At 48.9% G+C, this 24,493-nt stretch overlaps 1 protein-coding gene across 1 annotated transcript in view; it reads left to right on the top strand.

Moving 5' to 3' along the window:
* The window catches only part of LOC112978053 (collagen alpha-1(VII) chain-like), a 120,971-nt gene that overhangs the window by 57,041 nt on the left and 39,437 nt on the right, over nucleotides 1-24,493 (top strand). The window contains exons 44-58 of the mRNA XM_026091113.1: nucleotides 1,335-1,388; nucleotides 3,596-3,634; nucleotides 4,504-4,539; nucleotides 5,629-5,763; nucleotides 6,343-6,459; nucleotides 9,059-9,203; nucleotides 9,522-9,610; nucleotides 17,772-17,816; nucleotides 18,562-18,597; nucleotides 19,008-19,043; nucleotides 19,632-19,691; nucleotides 20,473-20,598; nucleotides 21,567-21,638; nucleotides 22,119-22,154; nucleotides 22,942-23,001. Coding sequence (XP_025946898.1) covers nucleotides 1,335-1,388; nucleotides 3,596-3,634; nucleotides 4,504-4,539; nucleotides 5,629-5,763; nucleotides 6,343-6,459; nucleotides 9,059-9,203; nucleotides 9,522-9,610; nucleotides 17,772-17,816; nucleotides 18,562-18,597; nucleotides 19,008-19,043; nucleotides 19,632-19,691; nucleotides 20,473-20,598; nucleotides 21,567-21,638; nucleotides 22,119-22,154; nucleotides 22,942-23,001 — 1,086 coding nt within the window. The remainder of the gene's footprint in view (nucleotides 1-1,334; nucleotides 1,389-3,595; nucleotides 3,635-4,503; nucleotides 4,540-5,628; nucleotides 5,764-6,342; nucleotides 6,460-9,058; nucleotides 9,204-9,521; nucleotides 9,611-17,771; nucleotides 17,817-18,561; nucleotides 18,598-19,007; nucleotides 19,044-19,631; nucleotides 19,692-20,472; nucleotides 20,599-21,566; nucleotides 21,639-22,118; nucleotides 22,155-22,941; nucleotides 23,002-24,493) is intronic.

Here is a 24,493-nt window from a genome sequence, read left to right as displayed (position 1 = left end):
TGAAAGGGAATAAGATGATTTGGATGCTGAAATAACTCCAGGGAATTTGTCCAGAGCAGCAGGCCTATTGCTGTTACAATAGCTCCCTTATTATAGCAATAGCCCTGCTTGTGGGTAGATCTGGAGGAGCTTTTATCTAGCACCAGCACTCAGATGGATCACAGTAGGATGGATTCAGCACAGATGGAAATGCCAGTGATTGAAAACAGCAGAGAAGGGTTTAGTCCATCCTTTTTCAGCACTGTGAAAAAGATCACTGAACATATTGCTCAACCCCTGGTGACTACATGCCAGTCTGCCTAAATCCTGTCTGAGAGACACACAAGTAGTGATCAGTCTCAAGGCAGCTCCTCGCCCCCTCCTACACCCCCTTACTACACTCTGCTTAGCAAAGTAAACAGCAAAGAAACTCATCTTCAGCTTCATGTAAACCACAGTGCCACATCCAGCRCAGGATCCAACCCAGTGCAGGAAGAGAAGCGGAGTCATGGAGTAATCTGAGTAATCATTTTGTTAAAGAGAGTAGCCCAACGAGATGAAGAATGTATTTAATTACCCTCCCCTCCCTCCACCCTGCACAGAGTTTAACAAAGTTTGTGAATTGTCCATTTATTTTGTGCACCTTGCAGCAGGGGACAAGGGAGGAAATGAGCCAGCCAAGGAGGAGGCAGACCAGCCGCAGCATCAATTTCTGCCTAAATTTGGCTGTATTGGGAGGAAGGGCTTATGCAGACATTGTATATCTAGGCAAGTGCTTTGCAGGCAGACCTGAGCTTGGTTTTCTGATTTCCCCCCAGGACTTGTGAGGGGATGCCCAGCCTGGGTCACAGGCAAAGCAAATGGTGGACCGTGAGAGAACAAGAACTGCAGATGATATCACTGGGGGTCTGTTCCCTCCCCATGTCCCACTCAAAGCATTCAGTCCCAAAATTTACTAGCTTAATGGTGTGGCTTCATCAGCCAAGCTGTCATGGCAGGGAAATCGAGGCAAAGTTTGGTTTATGAAGAGAGGTAATACCAATTATTATCCCAGAGAAGGTGTTAGAGGAAAAGAAAAACCAGAAAAGCTCTCAAACACATSAGCCCTTCTTTAGGTCCAAAGTAGAAGCAGCGAATTTCAAGTGAAGAACAGAGCTCCTCCAAGTTTAACTTAATTAAGTGAATCAATGAGATAGTTAAGAGAAAAGGCTGATGGTCCCTGTGGACAGGAAAGGGAGGTTAACTTGGGGCCAGTGCATGGGAAACACCATAATGCATCATGAAACCAGCATCCCCCCCTGAGAATTTTAGAGGGGAAGAAGAACTTGAACTAATGTGTTCCTGCTGACTTACAGGGAGATCCTGGGAAGGATGGCTTGAAAGGCGAAAGAGGTCCTCCAGGCCCTAAGGTACGTGCCTGAATGCGTGGAGGCATCTTTGTGTTGGTGCCATTGTGCTGGGCTGGCCAGAGAGSAAGAGCACCCATCTGATGTCTCTCGTACCCCACAAAGGTCCGATTTTCAAAGGAGAGCTTCTGATTTGGGCTCATAAACCTGCAGTCACAGTGATGCTAGTCCTGCACCTCAGTTAAGTAGATGCGCAGCATTTAAGCAGAAAGATGAGGCTCAGGAGCTAGAGAGAATAAGTTCCTAAAACTCTGGGGATGTTTTCTTCCTTTGCTGCCATCCTGCAAGCTAGACAGCACATCAGAAAGGGATAGAGGGAGAAAATGCTTCTGATACCACACCTATCTAGACATCTTCAGAGCCAGGGCCAACTGTTTCACTTATCAGAGAGGAAAATGCTACAGAAAGCTGCATCAGCAGGTGCAGGTTGATCTCCTGACCAGAACAGGATGCAGTCTTGTTCGTCCACCTCCCAAATGGTCCAATGCTGAGATCTGTATTGCTCTGAGCACGGAGTTTCGCCAGCTATGCTATGGGACCGACGTACACCTTTCTAAAAGGAAAAGGCAGTAGGAAAATAAGCAAAGAACAAATCCCAAGCAGCCCAGCATCTTCTTCACTGYGAAGGAGAGTTTATGTGGATTTACYGGGAGCAGGGGGGAGATGGGAAGGGTTATGTGTACCCCTGCCCCATGCACAGCATGGGTGTGTGGTCTCAAGGTCTCAAGGGCCACAACCCCACTGAAATGAGAGGTCTGGCTGCTGTGCACTGCAGCACCCTCTGCAAAGGCTAGGACTCGTGTAGGTGATGCAAACGGGCTGTGCCTCAGGTGTACCCAGGTTAGCCAGCACGTCCTTGTAACGTGGCTCATTCGCCCTGGAGCATCTCGCACTCTCCTGCCTGGAGCGTGGGGACGTCATGTGTTGGCAGCCKTTGCCATCGGTGCCTTTCTGACACCCTTCATTCCACCGGAATCTGTGAGCAGAAACCAGATTTCAGTGAAATGAAGCCTGTCAGAGAGGGAATTCAGCCTCTTGCCTCGTAGGATGCTCCTTGCCTCGCTGCTGGACTTCCTGGCTGCTAATTCAGCTTCCCAGCAGCAGCAATTGTAGCTCTTCTGGCATTTCATACACCGCAGCTGCCTCGGATCACTCGCCTGGGGAGCCGTGCTGTGCTGTACGAGGACAGCCAGCCAGCCCATCCATGGGACATGCAGTTAGGAGCCCTTTGACACTGGAGGTGTTTGAACTAGACTGCGTGTGGCAATGGGGAGTGCCACCGGGACCGCGGCCACCTCCTGAAAGGAGCACCAATACTGGGAACACCCTGGCTGTCTTCAGTCTTGCTGCCACCGCTGCATGGCGTCTGTGGTGATGACAGCACGGTGGCATTTGAGGGCTACCCAGGACCCTTTCCACATATGAGGGAAACTGAGGCATGGCACTGGATGCTAGTTTTCAGTCATGCTAGAAAACACAGAGCACCCCCTGAAACTTTGGCCAAGCGTGAAAACTTTGCTTTTTACACTTTGTGCATGGCTGAAGAGCAGAGAATGGCGAAGACTAAACAAGAACCCAGACATYCTGATAATCAGGGCTTTTCCAGTGCTTCAGCGAAGTGCCTGGCATGTTCCCAGTCACTCCATGGCCATGAGGATTGCCTCCAGAGCTGTTGTTGATGCTACCTGACGGATCACCCTGTGGTTGCATTCATACATCCTAAATCATAAGCCAGGAGCTGGATGAATTTTTTTTCAACAGATATTGCACAAGTAAAGCAGGATTCTGGTCTCTCTCCCTCCTTTCACTGCAGAATTACATAACTCAGGCTGGCAACGTGGCTGCCCTTCCTAACTCGGGGGAAAAAATCACATCCCCACGACCAAGGTGAGGGTGCAAACTCTGGTCCAAATGCCGCTTTGACGATGTTCATGTCTGTTGCTCTGGTCCAGGCCTGCCCTACGAAATGCAGCCAGTGGCTGTGTCCAGTGGTGGTCCAAAGAAGCCCACTCCACAGGGAAGGATTAAACACCCCCCCCTTTGGCCAACAGGGATTTGTCCAGGGTCACAGAGCAAGGTGGTAGCAAAGTAAGGGCCAGACACATGAACCTTACCTGCTGGTCCTATACATCACCCCTCCTCAGAGCTCCTCTCCTTGCTGTTCATCAGGCTAATGACTTAATTAACAAGTTGTTCTTGTTTATTTGAAGGGAGATCCTGGTCCACCAGGCAAAGGAGTGGAAATGAAGGTAAATAAAATGAAAGTTGTAGAGCATATTAATGTTGGAGCCACCTTCCTTTCTGCCCAGGGGTAGGGACAGCAGAGGGGACTCACGGATGGCATAGGGGAGGCCTCTGGAGCTGAGCCTGCGTGTGCCCTCAGGCAGGGTCATCAGCCACATTTGTATGCTATTGTTCTTGTTTTGGGCAACCTGGGAGCCCACCCCGGACAGATGTTCTGCTTTCTAGGCAGGCTGGGCAGCCAGGAGCCTGTCACTCCTCTGCTCTCTGCTCCACCTTCCTGCGCCTTTCCAGGCACTGCCCAAGGCCTTGGTGTTTTTTCCATCACTTTAGATTTCCTGGAAGGACTTAGGTACCGCAGCCCACAGTGCCAGCTTCCCAGGGTGGAGGGGAGAGGAGGAGAAGTATTGCCGTGCTCACTGCTTTGAGAAATGCCATTTGGTGCTACCCAGTTATGAGTGGGAGATGGTACCCTGGTTACGTATCTAAGAGGTCAGCATTTAAGTCTGAACTAGTCATCCTGGATCCCTTTCAAAACAAAGGGGGATAAATTATCCTCTGGAAATCTTCTGTACTTGCATTGACATGGGAACCATGGCTGACCAGCACAGATTTAGATGTGAAATGAATTCCTCCCTAAGCCTCTGAATAATACTAATAAAAATCCCAATGAGAAGACTGTTCTAGAAAGAGCTAATCTGGGTGCTCACATCCAGACCAGCACAGGGTTGACTGCCTGATCCATTTCCGAGGCAACAGCAGCATTTCCATGGACTGCCAGGGCAGTGGAGTCAGGCTGTGACTCAGAGGGGGACATTGCTCTGCTCTGTAAGGCATGTGCTTGAGTTCATGTTCTTACGCTTCATTCTTCATGCAGGATCTGGAGAGACTTTTTGAAGCAAATGGTATCAAGGTAGGTAATGCTTTGACCTCCCTTCTGACAAGGTGACTATAATTAAGCTTTTCCATCTATTCCTTCTGGCCTTCTGGAGAAGATGTTTGCTCCTCCAGTCCAGCACTAGCACTCATGAGAGGGCAGCATTATTATATTTCTTTTGCAGCTTATCATAAATATTTAAATCCTTCTAGGACAGCTTTGCTGCTGATACTTTACGGGGTGGATAGTGGCTTTGAGGCCCATGTGAAATTGAGACTTAGCAATCAGGATTCAGAGCTTGGTGCTGTCAGTTGGGTTGGCTCATACAGACCTTGCTTCAGCGCTCTGTCTGCACAGCTACCAGGAAGAGACTCACCTGGCCTCTGGGTGCTCTGACTGCAGTATGTGGCCTAGACTTTTGCCTCAGGGGGCCCTCATATGTGAAGGTGTGCTCTCCATAGGATGTCTACCTCGAACTTTGCATGTCCCATGCTATTAGACACCCATCTAACACCAGGGTATTGCAATGCCTAACTAGCTCTGTGGAGTCCAGAGCAAAGTCATCATACCATGGACTGGCTGCATTACATATACGAGCAGTGTTCAGCATGAAGGCGGGTTTGGGTTGTTGTTTAACTCATAACGAAAGTAGTAATGAATAAGCATTGTGTGATACAGTGATGCTGGGCTGGTGAGGCTCTCAGTCTGAATGAATCTCGGCTTTTAGTATCTACCATGTAGGCACTTACAGAGGCTCATTACCCTCCGCTCGTTCCTATAAGCACTGGAGACCTGGCCAAGGGAGGCTAGGGACTGACTGATCTGACCAAATGTAGGTTTTTTATTCAGGATGGGGAAAGTCACAGCATAAACACCATTGATCAGCTCTCTATTCATTATAAAAAGTGTCTTCCTCCAATGGACACCTAAAGTGTAGACTCCTGTATTTAAACCAGCCGTTGGCTGTCAAGGTGCCTCGCTTAACCAAGTGACCTGTGAGATAGCAGCAAGTCGCACTGGAAACACATCGGCCTTCATCTCAGAGTGGCTGTGCTCACACTTACATATCTCATGAGTGGGAGGGTGGCTGTGGGCCATTGCTTGAATGGTCTCCCCTGGTTGCAGCTGGCGCTGCTGAAGGACCTCACCAACGCGCTCCTGCAGAACGGACTGGAAAGGCTGGTCCAGCAGCTGGGCAGCTCCAGGAAAAGCAAGGCATCCAGGAGGAAGCAAGAGCCTAAGCAAGCCCCTGACCACAGCGTGAGTATTCGTCTTCCTCACAGGGCAGGCAGACCTGAAGGGAAAGGAGAGAGGAGGAGGAGGAGACAGCGAAGCAAATGAATCATTGAAGGCTACAGGCTTATCTGTGCTAAAAAGCCTGACTTGCAGCCACTGTAATAACCAGTTTTGAGCTGGAGGATGCTAATGGCTCACACCAAGATCTTTGATCTATAGGTTGAGCTAATGGGATTGCAAGGCACTCTTTCTTTAGAGAAGAGATCTGAGACATCTGAAACATTAACTTAGATCCAGGGGATATTCTGTTGAGAATGGGCTGAAAACAAAACCCAGGATGGGAAAACTGTGTGTATCCTGAAGTCTTTAACATCTGCAGGCAGACACCTGGTGAGCTGACCCTGGCCTTAAGATGTATGGCCCTAGTGAGATACAGCTGCCTTTGGGGAGAGGGGAAGGCCACCAAATGGGGCAGAGCATGCTAGATATCTGGGGGCAGTAGGGAGAAATAACGTACCCTGAAAGGATCCAGCTCATCACGTGTGATTCCTGGGAGCTCAAGTTTGTCACAGCCACACCAACCTGCTTTCTTTGTTGTTGCAGGATATGTTTGATACGTCTCGTGATTCTGTGGCCAGTGTAGAGATCGGTGAAGAAGCACAAAGTCTAGCTGTGGAGGCTCAGTTTGGGGTGGCAGTGTCTGGAGGACAACTCACTAAGGTAAAAACAAACAGCAGAGCTAATGCCAGTCCATGCTTCAGTGAGGTCTCCTGCTAATATCTGCCTTCCCTTCTCCTCCACCCAATGCCAGCTCCTCCTCATCTTCTGTATTACTGACTGAGCAAAAATCAGCACAGGCTGCAGCTGTTTTCAAGCCATACTTGTGCTGGTTGTATGCCAGACCACTGCTGAACTCACTCTGCAACTTCTCACTTGAAGGCTGATATCTAGGTCCTGTCAGATTGGATTAAGATTGCCCAAGAGAGGGACTGGCAGACAGTGTGACCTCACAGGGCTCATTTGCTTGAGTAACCAGGCTAATTACTAGAGATAATTAGTCGCATGCATTCTTTGCAATTGCAAGTAACAGATAGTTTGTAATTATGGGAATTTGGAATTCATTAGTGATGTTAAGGCTTAATCTCTATGCTGTACCCAAGTTCTTATGTGGTACAGCACACCTCTGGAAATAAAGTCAGAGGGCTGTATCCAGGCCACGTCTCATAGCTGCTGTAGTAGTCATGGATCTTAAGTTGCCCATACAGATGGCCCTGATTGATAGTCCTGAAGGGATAGTCCAGGAAATAGTGCTTGTGAGGTGAGGCTTTTCTCATTCTGTCTTTATGGCAGCCAAGAAGTGACTCACCRTCCATAAACCCTTCCTAGTCATTGGTAGGAAATGAGAACGAGAGCTGTGGGGGTGCTTGGAGACAGCTGCTGAAGACTTTTTTATCATATGTGGTTGCTTCAGTGATGGCCCAGTTGCTCAGGCACTTAGACAGGGTTAGGCAGGCTCATCCCTGCTCTGCTCCAGGCTCCTACTGTGATCTCAGGTGAGACATAGCTTTTCTTGATCACTGCTGCCTGGATGATAGCATTTTAGGAGCCTAGGAGGTGGGGAGGGGTACAAGAGCTGCAAAAACATCAGTAGGTGTGTTTGCACCAAAGGTCTCAAGGGACCCCAGCTGAACATGTTCAAGGAACCCCTGGAACAAGCAATGGTTGGATTTGGAGTATAAAGACACAAAAGCTGGCTCTGTTGGGCTTATTAGGGACAGTGTCAGGGAAACTTGGCCTTACTGTGTGCTAGATGTGCAGACATTCTCCAAGAGACACAGCTTTGCAGATATCAGCACAGCGTTATGACAGTAACAGAGTTTTGCTCATCCTTGTGGGTCAGGGTGCTTCATAACTGTTATCACTGTCTCTATCACCTTCAACAGGAGGTTGCAGTAAGCTTAGATGGCTTGACCAATTCACGCAGGGCAGACTGGGGAGAGGCTGATCTCCTGCCTCTGAGGTCCTTAAGTCCTTGACTACAGCTGATTTGAAGCCAGGGAGTGGGGAGGCAACTTCTAACATGCCAAAGCTCAAGAGTAGTGTCCCAGTTGTAGACTTCAGTTTCAGCTGTGCTTCTTCATTCTTCTTCCCCCATCTCACTGGTTTGCTAGGCTGGGACAGAGCAGAAGAAACCCACAGCTGATGGTGCCCCCGTGGCTGATGGTGCCATCACTCTCAGTTCAGGTGTCCATGTGGTGCTGGTTGTCACCATGAACCCAAGGATCCCTGCTTGGAGAGAGCTGAGGCAGAGCCCAGATGCTCTGATTTGAACCCAGCTGCAAAGCAGCCAAGACAGGCTCTTCTCAGAGCAGCAAGGGACTGCTCAGAGTGTAACCCCTGAGCCCCAGGAGGCATTGGGGCCTCTAAAAGGACATTCAGCAATGAGAGAGATGGAGATGAGTGAACAGGCAGGGTGAGAAATGACATCACATTGTACATCTTGTCCTTGATTTACTTTCACAAGTAACCCTGGGGTTAAACACTTCAGGGATGGGGCCCAGCCCCGGTAAGAAAGGAGCGCTGGAGCAAGGAGCACCCTTTGGGCTGCAGATGAGAACAGACAAAACTTTGGCCCCTTTCTCTAGCCTCCATGTCAAAATACTAGACTCACTTTTGTTTTCATCACAGCACTATTGCTCCTCTCTGATTCCCTAAATCTGGCATAAAAGACTGGAGAGACAGTGCTGCACTATTGAGACTTCAGCCAGGCACCTGGAGATGGGATTACTAGGGAAAGGAGCTAAAGCTTCTGAGAGTCATCCAATAAATCCAAGCCTGGGTGTTTCACAGTGTCAGACCAAAAATAAATGCATTTGGAAATGATTAAATGGAAGGTACTCTGGAGAAGGATTTAGTTCAKTTAATTCAAGCCAGAAAGAGTAATTTCTCCTTTGTCTCCAGAGGTGGCTTCTGACTCTTGAGCTACTGATCTCCAGCACTGCTCAGCAATTGCAAATACCCTCTCTGCTAACCTGGAACAGCCTGTCTAGGCTGGGCTTCAACTGGAGAGCTACCAGAGAAGAGTGTCAGAGCCTACACCCAGCCCTCTGACCCTTCGGGGTCCCTTGCAGTCTGTCCCAGCCCATCCTTGTCAGCACTTCCCAAGTGATGTGCAAGAAAGGTCTTAGCAACCTGGATCTCCAGGCTTGTACCGATCAACTCTGAACATGCTGTTGAATAAACAGCAGTGTTGATAAAGCAGTATGTTGGGGATGGTGTTTTGCCTCAGAAAAACAATGACTTTCTTTTGTCTCCGCAGGGTCCATCTGCTCGTGGTTATGAACCAGAGTACCAGCCCCTGGGAAACCCRTCTGAGAAAGTGATGGGGTCCTTAGAGAAAATGCCTGAGGAGAGAAGGAAAGAGAGAGACTCAAGTGGAACAAACACTTCTCTCAGCAATGTATGTAAATGCCTGTTCAGTGACTTTTAATTATGTTTCCGTATGTATCAATATAATAGATGCAAAGGGATAACATTTCCAAGAGATTGATTGGACAAACCCTTGCCATTCTGTGAGTTTTGACCCTATCTCACTACAGAGAAAAAATAAGTTAGATAGAGCACAAGGGACTAATCAAGGTGTCTGCATGAATCAGTGTCACAGCTGGAACAAGGGTCTCACTTTCCGTCTTTTGCTCTGGTAATCAGTGAGGCTCTTCTGTTGCTCGTTTGTGGACATCATCCTCTGCAAAGCTCAGCTGTGCCCCCACCACGCTCTGAAGATGGTCTGCAAGGAAACCAGTCCGTGGARCTTCTTGAGTCCTTGGAGGAGAAGCTGGAAGAACATCCAGAGCAGAAGGAAACCAGTCATGTACRCCCTCCCCAGCAGTGCTGGATGATAGACCAATGTGGAGATAAGTGATAGACTGGAAGGGGCTGTGATGACCATCTCACACATCCTGCAGGTCCCGGGACTGTCTGCCCTGCTCCCCAGGAGGAGATCTCTGCTCTGGCATGGAAGCTGGGGGTGAGGCTGACAGCCAGCCTTGTCTTCTGCAYACATGCAGGGATGTGGGAACCCATCAGAGCCCTTGGCAAATTTTGGTGGTTAATTACCTACTTTGTTGGGGKTTTTTTAAGAAAAAAAGGTATTTTTCTAATCTGAATAAGTCAGGCTTTAGCATCCATCCCATCTTTTAAACTTGGTTGACTGAACAGCCAATGATTCTCAACACTTTTTAAAATTAGAGGCTTCTAATATTCTAGAGGCAGTGCAGACCCCAGACAGTGAATGTAAGATACACTCACCAATAAGATATTTCATTTTCCTTCTTACTGTTTGCAGATGTCTCAGAAATAGTCCATGGACCCTCAGGATCCACTGCCCCCTATTAGATAGCATCTTAGGTCCTGACATGTGCCCTCCTGAGCCCAGCTCTGGTATATGAAGAGGATTTTAGGGTCTGAGTAAGAATCTGGGGCCTTTCACCTTTCTAAGGGCTCACACACAAGAGCAAACTGTGATCTAACAACCCTTTGCAAGTCAGCTCAGCCAAGCTAACTGTCCCAGAGGAAACATGAGGTGGGGTGACTTACCTTAGCTATCTTTCCTTAAGGTCTGTGAGACATTTGCCTCCTTAAAGAGTTGGAGTGGTTTGTTGAAGCCATCCAGCTGTGCGCTCTTTCAGCTAAAACCACCTCTTGCTGTGACTTCAGCTGCGCCTTCCCTTCATCTCAGTGCAATCATTTACTGTGGTTTACGTTATTATCGTTCTCATCTGAGGGGTGGTGGCAAAGAGAGAGGTGTCTTCCAGCTCTTACAGCTGCTGACGAGTGAACGTGTGCCCTGTAAGTCGTGTTATTTCCTTTGCAGCAAAGTAGGAGGGTGCAACCAGGCTGGTAGCAGCAGCCACCACAGCTCAGCTGATGGGCAATAGCTTGGGGTGTTGCTGTGATTTGGTTGTATGAACCCTAACATCCCATTTCACTCATTTGTCTGCCTTTCTGTGCATACTGAAAGCCCGAAACACACTCCACTGTGGTGTACCGAGCCCGGGACCCTCCAGCTTTCGCGGCATTGTAACCCTGAAAGTGCAGTCAAACCCATCTGGGAGACCCTTCTCTAACAAGGCAATCCACTTAGCGTGATGAAGAGATGACAAATGCATTTATCCAGTGCTGTTTAAACACATTTATGTACTGATGTGCTTTTGTGAAGGAGGGAATCCTATTTTTGAGCAGAAAATTCCCTTGGATGTTTGCTTCCAGTTACAGCAACAGGAGGGGTAGCTCACAGCAGGAAAACCCATCGAGAGGAAATCTCATTTGGATGCGAGTAGCCTACCGAAAACTTGCTTCTGCTCTCATCGCTTTAGCAGTCTCCCTGCAAATTAAAACCACTCTGAATTACAGAGAGAAGCTGAAACAACCTTTGCCGCAGCAGCCACAAGAGGGCTCCTGGCACACACACACGCACACACACACATGCACGCACGCACATGTACATATGTAAACTGCAGCTCTGGAGATGATGGCTCGGGGACTGAGCATCCATCGGATGCTACCATAGTCCAGGGAGTTGCAAGCTCAGAGAGCCTCCAGCTGTTTCCAGCTGACCTCCTGCATTTTTCTCTTCCTGGGTGCATGGTTTCCACTTGCCAGGCATTTTTAAGCTGGAGAGAGATTTCTCTTTGGAAGTACACAGGATGGAGGCCAAGGTCCATCATTTCTCCTGGGATTAGGCTGCAGGATCCTGGCTGAGGTCTGCCCTACTGGGGAGACCTTCCTGGTGCCCCATTCTAGAAAGCTCAGTCTCTAGGGAGCTGCATCTGGAGACCATGAAATCAGGCGTCCTGAATCTGTGGCTCCATCTGAAACTGTGGGTCATAGCCATGCAGGTTGTTCCTCCTGAAGAAAGCTCCTCGCGGCTTCACGTGGGCCCCTGCATAGAATGATTTAATAAATCAGATCTCTTAACAGACACAGCATCTTCCTCCTTGATGGAAAGGGAGCCACCCCTGTTTGTTCAGTGTCAGGGAGCTAAATGCATCCGGGTCCTTGGATGCAGGGGGATAATGCCATGGCACTGGAAAGGGAATGGGTTCGTGTGGCCGTGCTAAATGTCAGCAGCTCCCGCTGCGAGGTTCTGGCAGAAAGGACTGTCCTCAATAATCAGAGGTGTAAGCAATTCATTCAATCCCTATATCCAGCCCCAAGGGATGAAAGGGAGACTTCTGGGTCCTGTTTGGGAGGCCACTTTTTTTTTTTTGAGGATGAGGAAGGTGCAGAGCCGAGCCATGGCATTGATTTGCAGGTAGATGCAGACTCATTTATCATGAGAGACCTAAAGATCTCAAGCTTTTTAGCAGAACTAAAGGATGACCGAGAGCACTTGATTTCTGCACAGAAGAGCTTTTCTTGGGGAGGAAATACAGAATGTTAAAGGTCTCCTTAATCTTGCGGTGAAAGGAAGAGTGAGAGCTGGAGGACGGAAATTGAAGGCTTACAATTCAAATGAGAAATTAGAGATCAATCTGATTAACCCTGGCAGCAGGCTGTAGAAAGCTGGAATGAGAAGGTCTCTCTAGCTGTCTCCCTATCTGCTGATGCCTGAGTTATCAGAACCAGCGTACAGGAAGCTGGGGCAAAGTTTTGCACATTGGCTTTATAGGAGATGATCTCCTATCCTTTTGGGATGGTTTTCCAAGGTCCTCTGGAATAACGCATGCATTATCGCTGCTATCTGACAGTGATGGTATATTTGGTTGGCCATAATTATTGTATTCTCCATCAAGGGAGGAATCATTGAAAAGATGGGCATCTAGGCGCTATCCTTGCTGCTCTCATGTTCAGTGATAACCATTCTGCTGTATCATTTGCAAAAGCCAAACAGTTGCTGCAAGTTTTTAAGGACATCCAAGGCACCAGAGTCCTGTCCACCCCTCAGCACAATATGACCTGCCCTCGAGGGCATTTCCCTCTGTTGCATTTGGTGCAAAATCCCCTTTGTCCTTAGGAGGAGGAAAATGTGTGATCCAAAGGCAGGGAAACTGGAGCAGCCCCCTCTCTCCTGGCTGTGCAGATGCGTTGTGTCTYCTGTATCCTATCTGAGCTCATCAGGGGAGCAATACAAGGAGAGAAAATAGAGCCAGTTGTTTTCCCATTAGCAGCAGCTGCAATCAGGAATTTTACCTGTTAAAAGGTTCACGAGGCCCCAGGGAGAGGCAGCTTGTAATAGCCCAAGAGTTTGAYCTCAGAGGTGTAATTTCTGCCTGGTAGGTATTAATGGGGGAAGCAGATCAACTGATATAAAGAGACGGTCAGGAAGGAGCCTGGCGCAAGCACCTGTGTAAGAAGCAGTGGCTGGTTGCTCTCTCCGTGGATAAGCCAATTCTTTGGTGTTACGGACCGATCCTGCTGGCTCCTGCCTCCTCCATCTCCAGCCTCTGGCATCAGCGGCCAGCAGCCCATCCCGATAGGATGGCCCGAGGCTCTTCTGCCTGCCCCAGCTTTGCTCCCGGGCATCTCGGTTCACATTAGGACTGCTTTAATTCCAGGAGATGTGGCCCTCCAAGCCATTTCGACTAATTCATTGCAAATTCATACCTAAAGCTTGCTCGGATTGATTTTCCTGAGCTTTCAGACCCCTTTCTCGCTCCCTTTTTCCCCATCTCCTTCCCACTCTGCAAGACATTTTACAGAATCACAGAATGGTTGAGGTTGGAAGGGACCTCTGGAGATCATCTAGTCCAACCCCCCCTGCTCAACCCCMCTGCTCTTTTTTGGAAGAAAAAAAAAATTATTTGAGACCATCTTTACTCTGAGTTAGTTTTTCCAGAGAGGTTTAACAGAGCTGAACTTAGTCATTTTCAGAGTTAATTCAGATAAAACTCCTGGTTATGTCTATGTTTTCAATCCCATGGTTACTTAATTTTTTCTGCCCAATTTCTACTTGGWCGTTTCTAATTTTCYCTTTCCTGCATCTCTTTCTTTGCARGGCTACTTCTTAACTCCCCTTTTATTTCCATTTTTCTCTTTCTTTTCCTAATTTTATCCATTCTTTTCCTCCTCTTCTYTCTTCTCTCTTTTTCTTTCTCTTTACACCGCCACCTGCTATCAGTAAATCATTGCTTTAGAAGGCAGCAGCCTCTCTGCTTTTTTTAAGGTGCCTCATTGCTGGCACCTCAGAGCAGGAAACTGCTGAAATTGCGGAGGAATTGCAGAGTGAAGGAAAGTTATTACCCCCAGCAATTTCCCACACCCCCGTAAATGGGAGCTTTATGAGATTGGATGTGTACGGGTCGCCAAGCAAAGCCTCAGAGAGGTCTTGGCAACCCGTGGGCTTGCCTCGCCACTGCCTTTTCCTTGCGAAGGTATTTGCGCACGTGCAACTCGTACAGCAAATGCTGCCTGTGCAAAGCGCAGCAGCGTTTTACACCCAGTCTGCATGCAGGTGAGCTGCGATCCAGCGCAGGATGGAGAAGGCCTGGACCCCTCGTGCGCACAGGAACATACAAGAGGTCACATGGTATCATCCAATCCACCCAAACCATCTCTACCTAAACCTGAGAGATGTTTCTCCAGCCCGTCCACAAAAACTGCCCGAGATGGGTGCTTCACAGCTTCCCTGAGCGATCTGTGCCAGCACTTCTTTGGTCTTGCTTTCATTCTTCCTGTCTCTCTCCTTGCCGTGTTTCATGAAGAATCTCAATTTTAATTGGAACAAAATCAATTATTTTTTTCTTCACATGTTTTGGTGAGTCAGAAACTTCCCAGATTCATTACTCACTAGGTGAAACTGTCATCCAGCTTGTTAAATCCATCAAAAAAGGACTCCCCGTAGTCCCTGCTTGCAGGCACGTTCACCAAGAGACTGGTCGAGGACCAAGGACCAGCAGCCTCCAAAACCCTCAGACCCAGGATATACCGGGAAATGCTCCCTGGGTGCAGGCAGMTTCCACCATTCCTCCTCCACAAGTCCAGGTAGAGTTTTGTCTGAAGTCTGGATTTACTGAGCAGCACATCATCCTTGCAAACCTCCCAGCCTAACACCTAGGGCTGGACTAACCAGCATTTCTTGAAAGCACTTCGCTTAGGATTTACCTTCCCTTAACTTTAACCATCTAAATGTCTTGCCCCTCCTAGAAAAAACTGAGATGAATTTAAGTCCTTGTTTCTGCCAAAAAAAAAAAAAAAAGTGGGAAGAGCGCTAAATAACTGCACCCCATTCTGTTTTTTTCCTGTCCTTCGTGTGCTTGTAAGTCTGCTCCTGGCAGGTCTCCAGGCTGAGATTAGGGTGCAAGCAGCTGCCCGACATGCTTTTGTGATAAATCATTCCACTGCTTTCTTGCTTTCCTCTTAAAGTGTTCCCGAAAGCTACGCCACAGTGCCTCCATTGTGTGGTTCAGGGAGTAATTGCTGTATACTGAGATATCTTGTTAATACCTAATAGCTACAGTATTAACATTTTTACAATAACAAGCAAATAATTCACTGTTGCTGATATGGAAATGGATAAGCCATTTAATAGCCAGACCAGTAGCTACTAGTACAAGCTTTACCATGTCTGCTTAAAGTATATATTTCCCAAAAATATGAGCACTGCAAACATCGTCAAGTGGCAGAGTGATCAGTCATTAATAGTTGAGTGATTCCGATCAGATATACTGGGTGCATTAAACGCATCCCGGGAACGTTACCCGGACGCGGCTGCTGCACGCTCCAGGAGGTAGCTCGTGTGTGTGACAGCGCAGCAGTCGTCATCCAGCTGGGCATGCCACAAGGGTTCAGGGGTGCATTTAAAATTCAATATTGCAACATTTTAGCTGTTTCTTATTTCTTTGCAATAGCGATAAGTTAATTGCCCGGTGCTGTATAAATAATAATATTAGATGCTCAGATGGATGYCATTTCCCTTTCATGCAGGAAAATGCAAATTCCAGGGACGATGGCTTTGCATTACCGACGCACGTTAGAGCCAGGAGATCTGCAGAGCGTGAGAGGCACATGGTAAAGACCCTGCTCCCTGCTGTGGCTTCGGTCTGGTCCGTGCAAGAGCAGAGCCATCGGCGTGATCCAGAAGGGAGAGGTGATCGGTCCTTGTTGGCTCTGTCGCAGGTTCATTCCCCTGGTGCCCCGGGAGGTCAAAACCCTCCATCTGGATACGTGGTGAGTGAAGATTGCACATCAAGGGGGTCTTCAGGCACATGGATGCAAGGGAAACACTTGCTGCTTCTCTCTTTTTCAAAGCCATGATGAAGCTGGAGGGAGGGTAAAGGTTAGCAATAAATATTAATAAATAAAGCAAGAAGCAGCTGCAGGCAAAGCCATATTTCTTGGCAGAGCAGATTGTTTTCCCTGTGTTTGGCCAGGGAAACACACGCTACTTAGAAGTGGGGAAAATCAAATTTAATCAATGAGGGAACATAATAACCTGTTTCATGGAGAAAGCAGCGTAACTGAAGGCTATCTTGTGTCCTAAGAATATAGAATATATTTGTATGGATGTGCATATGTTTATAAATATATATGTGTCTATATTTATAAACATATATGTGTGCGTGTGATTATAAACRTGAACATGTCTTACATGTCTGCACAATTATATTGCGTGCTTTAACACAATTTCCCATAAATGGACTGTGCAAAAAGATGATTTTTGCAAAATATAAGACAGAAGGACCAATTTCGACAAGTTATGAATGAGAAATTCTACATAGCAGATTTCTTCTGTGTTTGAATGAATTTCTTCTAAACCAGTATGTGACCCTACCCCTGCATTTGGCCGTAAGGAAGGTCCTGATGGACAGCTAGGATGGCAGCACTTAGGTGAATTTGTACATGGTATGAGAAAATGCATCTTCTCTTCTTGTTGCCGTCCATAGAGGGTCAAAATTAAGACGGGTGTCAGGGCATCGCTTGCGACGTGGTGACTTGCTGTGCAACATCTCACTGCTCCGAGAGACTTTTTCTGTGGCTCAGGGATGAAACATGTCTTCAGTTGTTCTCACACCTTCCTCTTTTTTTCCAATTCAAGACATACCCAGGCCCTCAGCGCTCGAGGAGGATTAAGGTACCTGTCACAGAGCTCCTCTCACTGCAGCCGTGTGCGCTTAGGATGCGGCTGAGCTTTTCTGCTGTTGCTCAGCATCCCAGCTGGGTTCTGTATGTGTGTTTTTTCCTACAGAAGCAGGAAACAGGCCCAGTGGATCTACCCTCCCACAGCCAAAAGGTCAGTGTTTTTATATAATCTTTTAGTACAGATATATAAGAAAGAGAGTTTTAAACATCAGAAGTGGAGGTGGAAACACTTTGTCAAAATACAAATCTCACTTACTCAGCCCCAGACCTAACTGTCTTAAACACAGCRAGCTCTAAGTAGTGGAGCAAAGGAGGCATCTGCTTTTCTTGCTCTTGATTATCTCTCACCTTGCAAGATCTGTGCTTGCACCACCGGGAATGGTATGTGCTCAAAACACATCTGTCCAGCCTCCCTTACCAGCTCTCSCAACGGCATTGGGAGGAGTTAGGCTTTTGATCCATCTCCCAGGGCAGTCTCATGCAGAGGCTCRGGAATAAAGAGTAAAAATTGGCTGGGCCGGTGTGTGGAAAAGGTGGTAATCAACCACCATGACCGTTTGGTGCCCAGTAACAGGGGGATCCTCAATAGATTTCTCCTCTGTGAACTTCTCCAGTCTCCCTCAAATTCATGTTATTTTTTAGCATCTGCAGTGTCCTGGGACAGGGACCCCTCAGCTTACCATTCATATCCGATCCTTACTCCACAATTTAGGTTTTCTATCTGTGCATTTCCGCTGTTTCGGGTAAGAGGGACAAGGTCAGGTACAGCCCTGATCTGGTTTGGGAATGCAAGTGATGGAAAGGAGAGGGCCCTCCGCAAACAGATGTTTGCCAAAAGGTGGTGCAGGAACAAGAGCAGCACCAACTTGAACCCAAGAGGGCAGGGGAAACTCCTCGTAGCCTCCCCTGTAAATGCATGCCTGCGACTGAAGGGGCTTCCTGATGTTTTCCAGGGAGAGAGGGGAGCTCCAGGAGCCCGTGGAGACAAGGGAGAAAAGGTAGCTATTGCTCCGTACRCTACAGTGGGTTTGGACAAGCACTGCATGAACACTGCTTTTCTGCCCTGAGATGCCRATACGCGGAGAAGCCTGCTGCGTTGCCAGGCAATTACACACGCAGGCAACAAGTTGCTTGCACAAGTACCTGCTGGTGCTGAGTCAGGGAAGGTGAAGTGGGAAACGCTGAGAAGCTGGGCAGAGCCAGCCTGCAAGTCCCGCTGCTGCCTAAACCATCTCCGATAGCCCCATTAGCAGGGTCAGAGGGTGAGGCTATGAGAGGGCAACTCATTACCCTCACTGTCACGTTCCTCCTGCAGTGGCTGGGCTCTGGTGGTTACAAGAAGGGGAGGGGAGCGTGCATATATGCAAATATGAGACAGATGAATCATCGGCACAAGGTATTTCAGACTACGGATCAGTGCTAATGAGGTCTGGAAGAGGAGAAGYAGCTGAGGACAGGCTGATGGGGTGGACATGCAGGGAGCAGGTCCAGGGGAGACTGTGCTGATGTAGGCTGGGATTGCAGAGTGAGGGTCCTGGGGCACTGGTAAGAAGAAGGGTAGTCCGTATTTGCAGGAGAAAGGCAGACAAGGCATGGCCCAGCGGAGAGGGTAGAGTTTGCATGGGTTACCCTGCATTTAAATGCCTGTGTACTGCAGCGTCCTGAGGACACGTGCATGTGGGAAGGAATGGGACAGGGGAGAGTGGAGAGGTGGCTGGAAGATGGGATGTTTTTGTCTTGCAGGGGCAGCCCGGAGAGACGGGAGAACCTGGAGAAAAGGTGAGCTGTGGAATCAGGCTCGGCAGCTAGAGCAGGATGGTATTACAAGCTAAGTGGCCCAAATCCAGTATTTGGGACTGCCATAGGAAAGTGAAAACCCTACCCCCTGCCCTCATTTGGACCCTGTCGCTGTCTGCATCAGCCCTGTCTCCTTCACAGGAGCAGTGTGGCTCTGCGTTAGGGCATTTGACTCTCCCCTGGTCACACAACTGTTCCCACCTCCTCTGCGGAGGAGGCGAGAGATGGAGGTCAGAGGCATCCCTGAGCTGCCAGCTGCCCCACTGTGTCCGAAGCTATGACCATGACAAGAAATCTTTGCTCTTGCTTAGGGGTGTACTGAAGTTCTTCTTCACGTGACCTCTCCTCGTGGGAGGAACCACAGGCTTGGTAACTCTCTTTTCATTTCATAGGGAATCAAAGGAGACAGAGGTGAAAACGGTCAGAAGGTAAAGAACAACTTTAGTACCACGGTCAGGGATGTCACTTCTTATACTGTGAGAACTTGTCTTCTGCTCTCCCTTCCTCGCTTTCCTCCTTTTCCTGTATCTAACTTAACCATCTCAGTGAGGTGTCCGGGTAACCTCCTTTCATCCTGAGATGTGGGCTCAGTGTGGCTGGGACAGGTCACTTGCTGGGGGAGCCAGAGACTCTGTTGATTAGAGATGGACTCCAGATGACTCACATGGACAGGACACCTGCCTTATAATGAGTAATGTTAGAAGATACAAGTCTCACCCAGAGTCCTCTGACACTATATTCTGTAATATTCCTGCAACTCAGCTACTACCTCTTGTCTAAAGCTGTTTAAATGCTCTCAGTAGCTTTGTCTCTCCAGGAACAGATCAGATCAAACTTCCCACCATCTAGAGGAGATGTGATGGTCAGTGAGGGCTCTGTAGATACCCTCAATGTATGATCAGCTCTGAGGGAGTTCAGCTGGATGTTTAATGAGCAGCATGAAGCAAACTCTGATTTGGATGGGTCCATGGCGGAAGGAGTGGGCTTGCTTTTTCCTGATCTTCTTTTCTTCACAGGGAGAACCAGGAATTGGATTCAGAGGCCCCATTGGTCAGGCTGGACCACCTGGGTATAAGGTAAGCCTTTCTTCTTGTTTAGATGGCTTCTCACTTGTTTTTTCTGGGTCTTTGTAATCTTTGCTGATCCTTCCACCACTGGGTGGGAGGGGAGCATGGAGCTGGCTGGGACTGAAAAGATAAGTCACGAAAGCCAGTCCCAAGCTGGGAAAGCCAGAACGCCATCACATGCCAATCGGCATGGGTCTGGGACAGAGGAAGTGCTCTGTATCCTGCAAGGGACCATTTCAGAGCAGGTGTTTCCTTTCGGTCCAGAGGATAAACATGGGTGTTGAAAAAAAAAGGGGGAATTGTGGTCTCAATAGAGGTGTGTTTCTGAGATCCTTTGGGATATTGCAGGCAAGCAGGGCTTGAATTCGCTGCAGAGCTCTGTGGGTCTGCAGGTAAGGGGTCCCCACTTAGCAAGCAATGGTACAGCCCCTTYTTCTCCATCTCTAGAATCCCTGCTTTGGGGCTGGGCAGGAGGGGGTGGCTCCGCTTCTGCGTACAGATCATGTGAGTCCACAGAGACACCCCAGACTTCCTCCACGACCAGTGGTACCTTCTGGGAGCAGTTAATCCCACCTAGGATCTACATTGCCCCCCAGAGCTGCTGATCCCTCCCTGGTACAGAAGACGCAGGATGAGTATGGGATGAGCTTAGAGCAAGCAGGTTCCTGACTTAGACCTGCTAAGTGGGCAGACCTATGAACCCCTGCATGGAGGAAAGTTAAATCAAGACAGAACAGGGATGGAAGATCCAGTGTTTTCATGGACGGTTCATGTGATTCCTTGGCAACAGGGTGAGCCAGGGGCCCCAGGGCCTCCAGGAGCACAGGGCATCCAAGGCATTCACGGCAATCCCGGCATCCCTGGATCACAGGGGGAGAGAGGGACGCCAGGTCTGCCTGGGGTGCCAGGACAGAAGGTAAGTGGAGCGCGGTGAGAGGAGGCTGTGCTGCGTTGTGTTAACCACCTCAGTGCAAGAATGATGACAGTCCTACTGAGACTGTCTACAACGGGTGTCTACTGCAGTTCAAGCCGTCACCGATCTAGGTCTCTAGACTCCAGGCCCATATACATATTCAGTGAAGGGAAGCAGGTACAAAGCCTGGTTGCAAAAGGAGAGTTAACAGCATTTATTAGACCAGCTGAAATAGTTGGGGGAAAAACAGGCAAGGTTTGGTAAATAGGGAGCTCCTTCAAGTTCAAAAAAGAAGCTGAGGAGAGACAAGCAAGGTGGGGACCAGTTGGTCTCTATTTCAGCTTAGTTATGTGACTCAGTGAGATGACTGGGAGGAAGAGGGGTGGCTGTGCAGCAAAGGGAATGTTAGCAAGGAGTGAGGCTTTGCGGTCATCAGCCCCTGGAGATGGAGGGAGCAGTGGGTGATTCTCACTATGGGACTGCAACATAACCCTGTAAACGCAGGGTCCCTCTGAGAGTCTGAGATAGCAGGGGACTGAAGAGAGGCTTAAAGCCACACTCACGTCCTGGGGGTCTGTAAGACATTTGGAGCATTAATGGCAGCGAAAGCCAGGGCTACCCTTCCCTCTGATGTAGCTGCAGTCCCCTCTCAAAGCCGTAACCAGACCAGCTGCTTTTCTGCCCTGAGAGAGCAGATAAGGGCAGTGGTTGTATCCTTCACACAGGCAAAACAGAGCCACATTTTGCACTCTGTCCTCAATGAAGAAGAAGTCCACATAGGGAACATCCTGTTGGCTGCATCCCAGAACTTGCTGTACCTGATATTACAGCATTTTTATAAGTTATTCCTCCAGTTTGCTGCTGGTCCAGGGAACACGTAGGGGCACAGACTCCTGCTTTCTAACTGGCTGGGGGGAAGCAGGGACTTTCCATCAGGGTGTTTTCCTCCTTAAAAGAATTTTGTGTTCAAGGGGGATCGTGGTAAGAGAGGACGAAATGGATTCACTGGGCCAGCTGGACCAGCGGGATTCCCAGGAAAAGAGGTGACTTACACATCACCCCTGTGTCTTTTGAGCCGCGGAAGGATGGTAATATTTCCTCCATGTCATGGTCCTTCTTGTGGGGTGAAAGAAACATCTCCTGGGAGCATTGCTGAACTCAAACTGCAAGGGGCCCCAATCCCTGGAGGGGGTGGAAGGGAGGAGCTAGCTGGGAGTGAAAGATGAGATGGAATTGCAGGTGAAAGGGGAGAAGGTCCCTGGGGAAGGGATCTTAGGAGAATTTGTCTCTCTCCCTGTTGGTTCCCACCTGCCTCCCTGCCAGGTCTCTTCACCTCCCCTGCTTCGTGCTTCTGCATGCAGGGAGGGCTGCTTGGCCCTAGCTGTGAGCTGCAGGGAGGTTGAGCCCTGGTGCCTGGGCTGGATGTGCCTTTACCCTCCTGGAGCATTGGGTGGGACAGGAGAGCATGGAGGCCTTGCAAAGCAAGGTCCTCTCTTCTGATTTTTTTTTTCCTTGTCCTACAGGGGATTCCCGGGGCACCTGGCCCCAAAGGCAACAAGGTGAGTGCCACGCTGCCAGGCAGCTCGCAAGTAGCTGAGATCTTGGGTTGGCAATCCCCGACCACATCCAGACACTTCATCCCTCTTTCACCTTCATGCCTGTCTTCCTCAAAGTGCCTGGGACCCATGGGGGTAAAATCTGAAGACTGGTTTTCAGTTTTGGTCTCCTCTGTGTATTCTCTTGTGTCTGGAGAGGAGTGAGTCCACTAGCCCTTTCCCTTATTGGGAGGACCAATAGTGCCACCAGTAGTGACATCAATCCTAAGTGGCAGGTAGACGCATGTAAGGTGCTGCGTGTATGCTGCTCTCTGCTATACACCAGCTGCTGCCCATCCTTTTGGAGTGCTACCTGCTGCAACAGTGGGCACTGCAAGGCCGTAGCAGTGTCATCAGCTGTCCATGTGGAATCTCATCTTGTGCTCTGTGATCTGAGAGCGCACAAAATTTCTTTGCTAGGCGCCATTGCCAGCTGCTGGGAAAATAAGTATATCCACTGACAGTGGGCACTCTCAGCTCTGAGATGTCTATGGACTACTTGAAAGTGGCTGGCGTTTCCCAGTTTGGCCACCTTTGCTTCAGGGCATTAATTGTACAGGGAGTAGGCTGTAATTTTGATCCAACTACTTGAACCRAACTCTTTTTGCAAGATAATGATCCAGCAGAAAGCCAGTAGAAGTGAGTCTTTTGACTCTTTCTGTAATCTCTGAATCATGGTCAGAGTAAGCAGCAGTAAAGGGTTGTGGTGTCCTTGCTCCAAATGAGACCTCTGTTTGTCTCTGCTCTGCAGGGAGAAATTGGCTTTGGAGCAGCTGGCCCAAGAGGTCCCCGCGGACTCCCTGGCCCTCAGGTAGGTCCCACCATAAGTGTTCCTGGCTTGGCTTGTTGCAGCCTACCTGTGTAGGAGGCAATTTTATCATCATCTGCCACTCATCCATCTTAGAAGATGATAAAGGGCTGATTTCAGAGCTCTCCTTAATTTTTAACTGGCCAGATTCAGAGGTGATGGACACTGCCCGCAGCTGTGCCCAGCCGGAGCTGGCGGCAACCAGTCTCTGCCCACAGGTAGCAATTAGGACCTCCCGCAGTGTGCTAGTGCCTGTAGTTCTTCTCTGAGTCACCTACACCCTGTACACACAGGAAGCCCAGTGGAGAGTYCAGCACCAGGCACTCATCTGAACACACACGTCATCAGAGGTCTTCGCCTGCTGCTGCCTCTTGCCCATGCATGMATAACCTAACCTCCCTGCACCTGCAATGTCTTCTTTGTACATTGGGATGCTGGCAGCTTGGTTCACATGGTTGTGACCATGCCTGGCCTGTATTTCTCTTCCAAGAACATGTCTGTTCTCCTCTTGCACCCCTGTAGGTGTTTAAGGCTTGGTTAGGTGGCCTGACATAAGTGTCTAGTGCTGTCAGAGATGCCTTAGAGTACCTGAGACATCTGCACAGAGCCRGCAAATATGACTTAGGATGCCCAGGAGACCTGTGCCCTTCTGGGTCAACAGGCAGGTTATCACTGGGTGTCTCAGATGGTGCTAGTTGCCTTTGTTTAGGTGGCTGAATTGATATCCACAGCTTTCCATGGCTGGGAGTTCAACAGATGAACCACGTAGTGGGTGGGATTCAGGTAGAGACTCAGACATCTAAGTGGTGGTGTCTCTGTGTGTGTGTGGTATCTGAACTCCCATTAGCATTCATGATGATCTGGCTGATAGAGTCTGTGGTGCTGGATTCATATCTGCGAGCCCCATGCGATGTCTCAGATACCCTAGAGCATTTCAAGTAGCACTGGGCAACTGCACGGCCAAGTGAATCCTGCCCCTCTGAGCCTCCACATGGGAGCTTAGATATGTACACCCCTGCATCTGGGTGTCTTAATGTGAAGCTGAGTCCTAGCAGCTTGGTGAAGAACCATCTCATTCTGCATGCTTTGAATCTGCTACCTGCAAGCTTGCTCCTCCAGGAATCCACCTCCCAGTCCTTTATACTCATTTCCCTCTTCCTTCCCATCCTCCTGGCAGAGGGAACCCAGCTCGGCCCATCATTCTTGGGGCAGCAACATTCAATTCCCCTCATCCTGCAGAAAAGCTTTGGTTAAGATGCGAGGGAGACCCTTTTGAGTCTCAATGAGAGGACGTGTTTCAATTTCAACAGCTTCTATGGCTGTTTCATGAATAAACTGATTTTATGTTGCAATCTATTTAGACGAACTCCCCATCTGCCAGCAGAACTGTTCAGTGAGGCCCCTGAGACAAAACACTTAATGAGAATGTCAACAGCTGTGAAAGGTCTGGGGTAAACCTTGCTGAAGTTTTATTATCTRAAGGAAATGATGAAAT

This window comes from Apteryx rowi, unplaced genomic scaffold (genome assembly GCF_003343035.1).
Source record: "Apteryx rowi isolate R43461 unplaced genomic scaffold, aptRow1 scaffold_9, whole genome shotgun sequence".
NCBI classification, from domain to species: Eukaryota; Metazoa; Chordata; class Aves; order Apterygiformes; family Apterygidae; genus Apteryx; species Apteryx rowi.
This window is presented reverse-complemented; position numbering and strand designations above follow the sequence as displayed.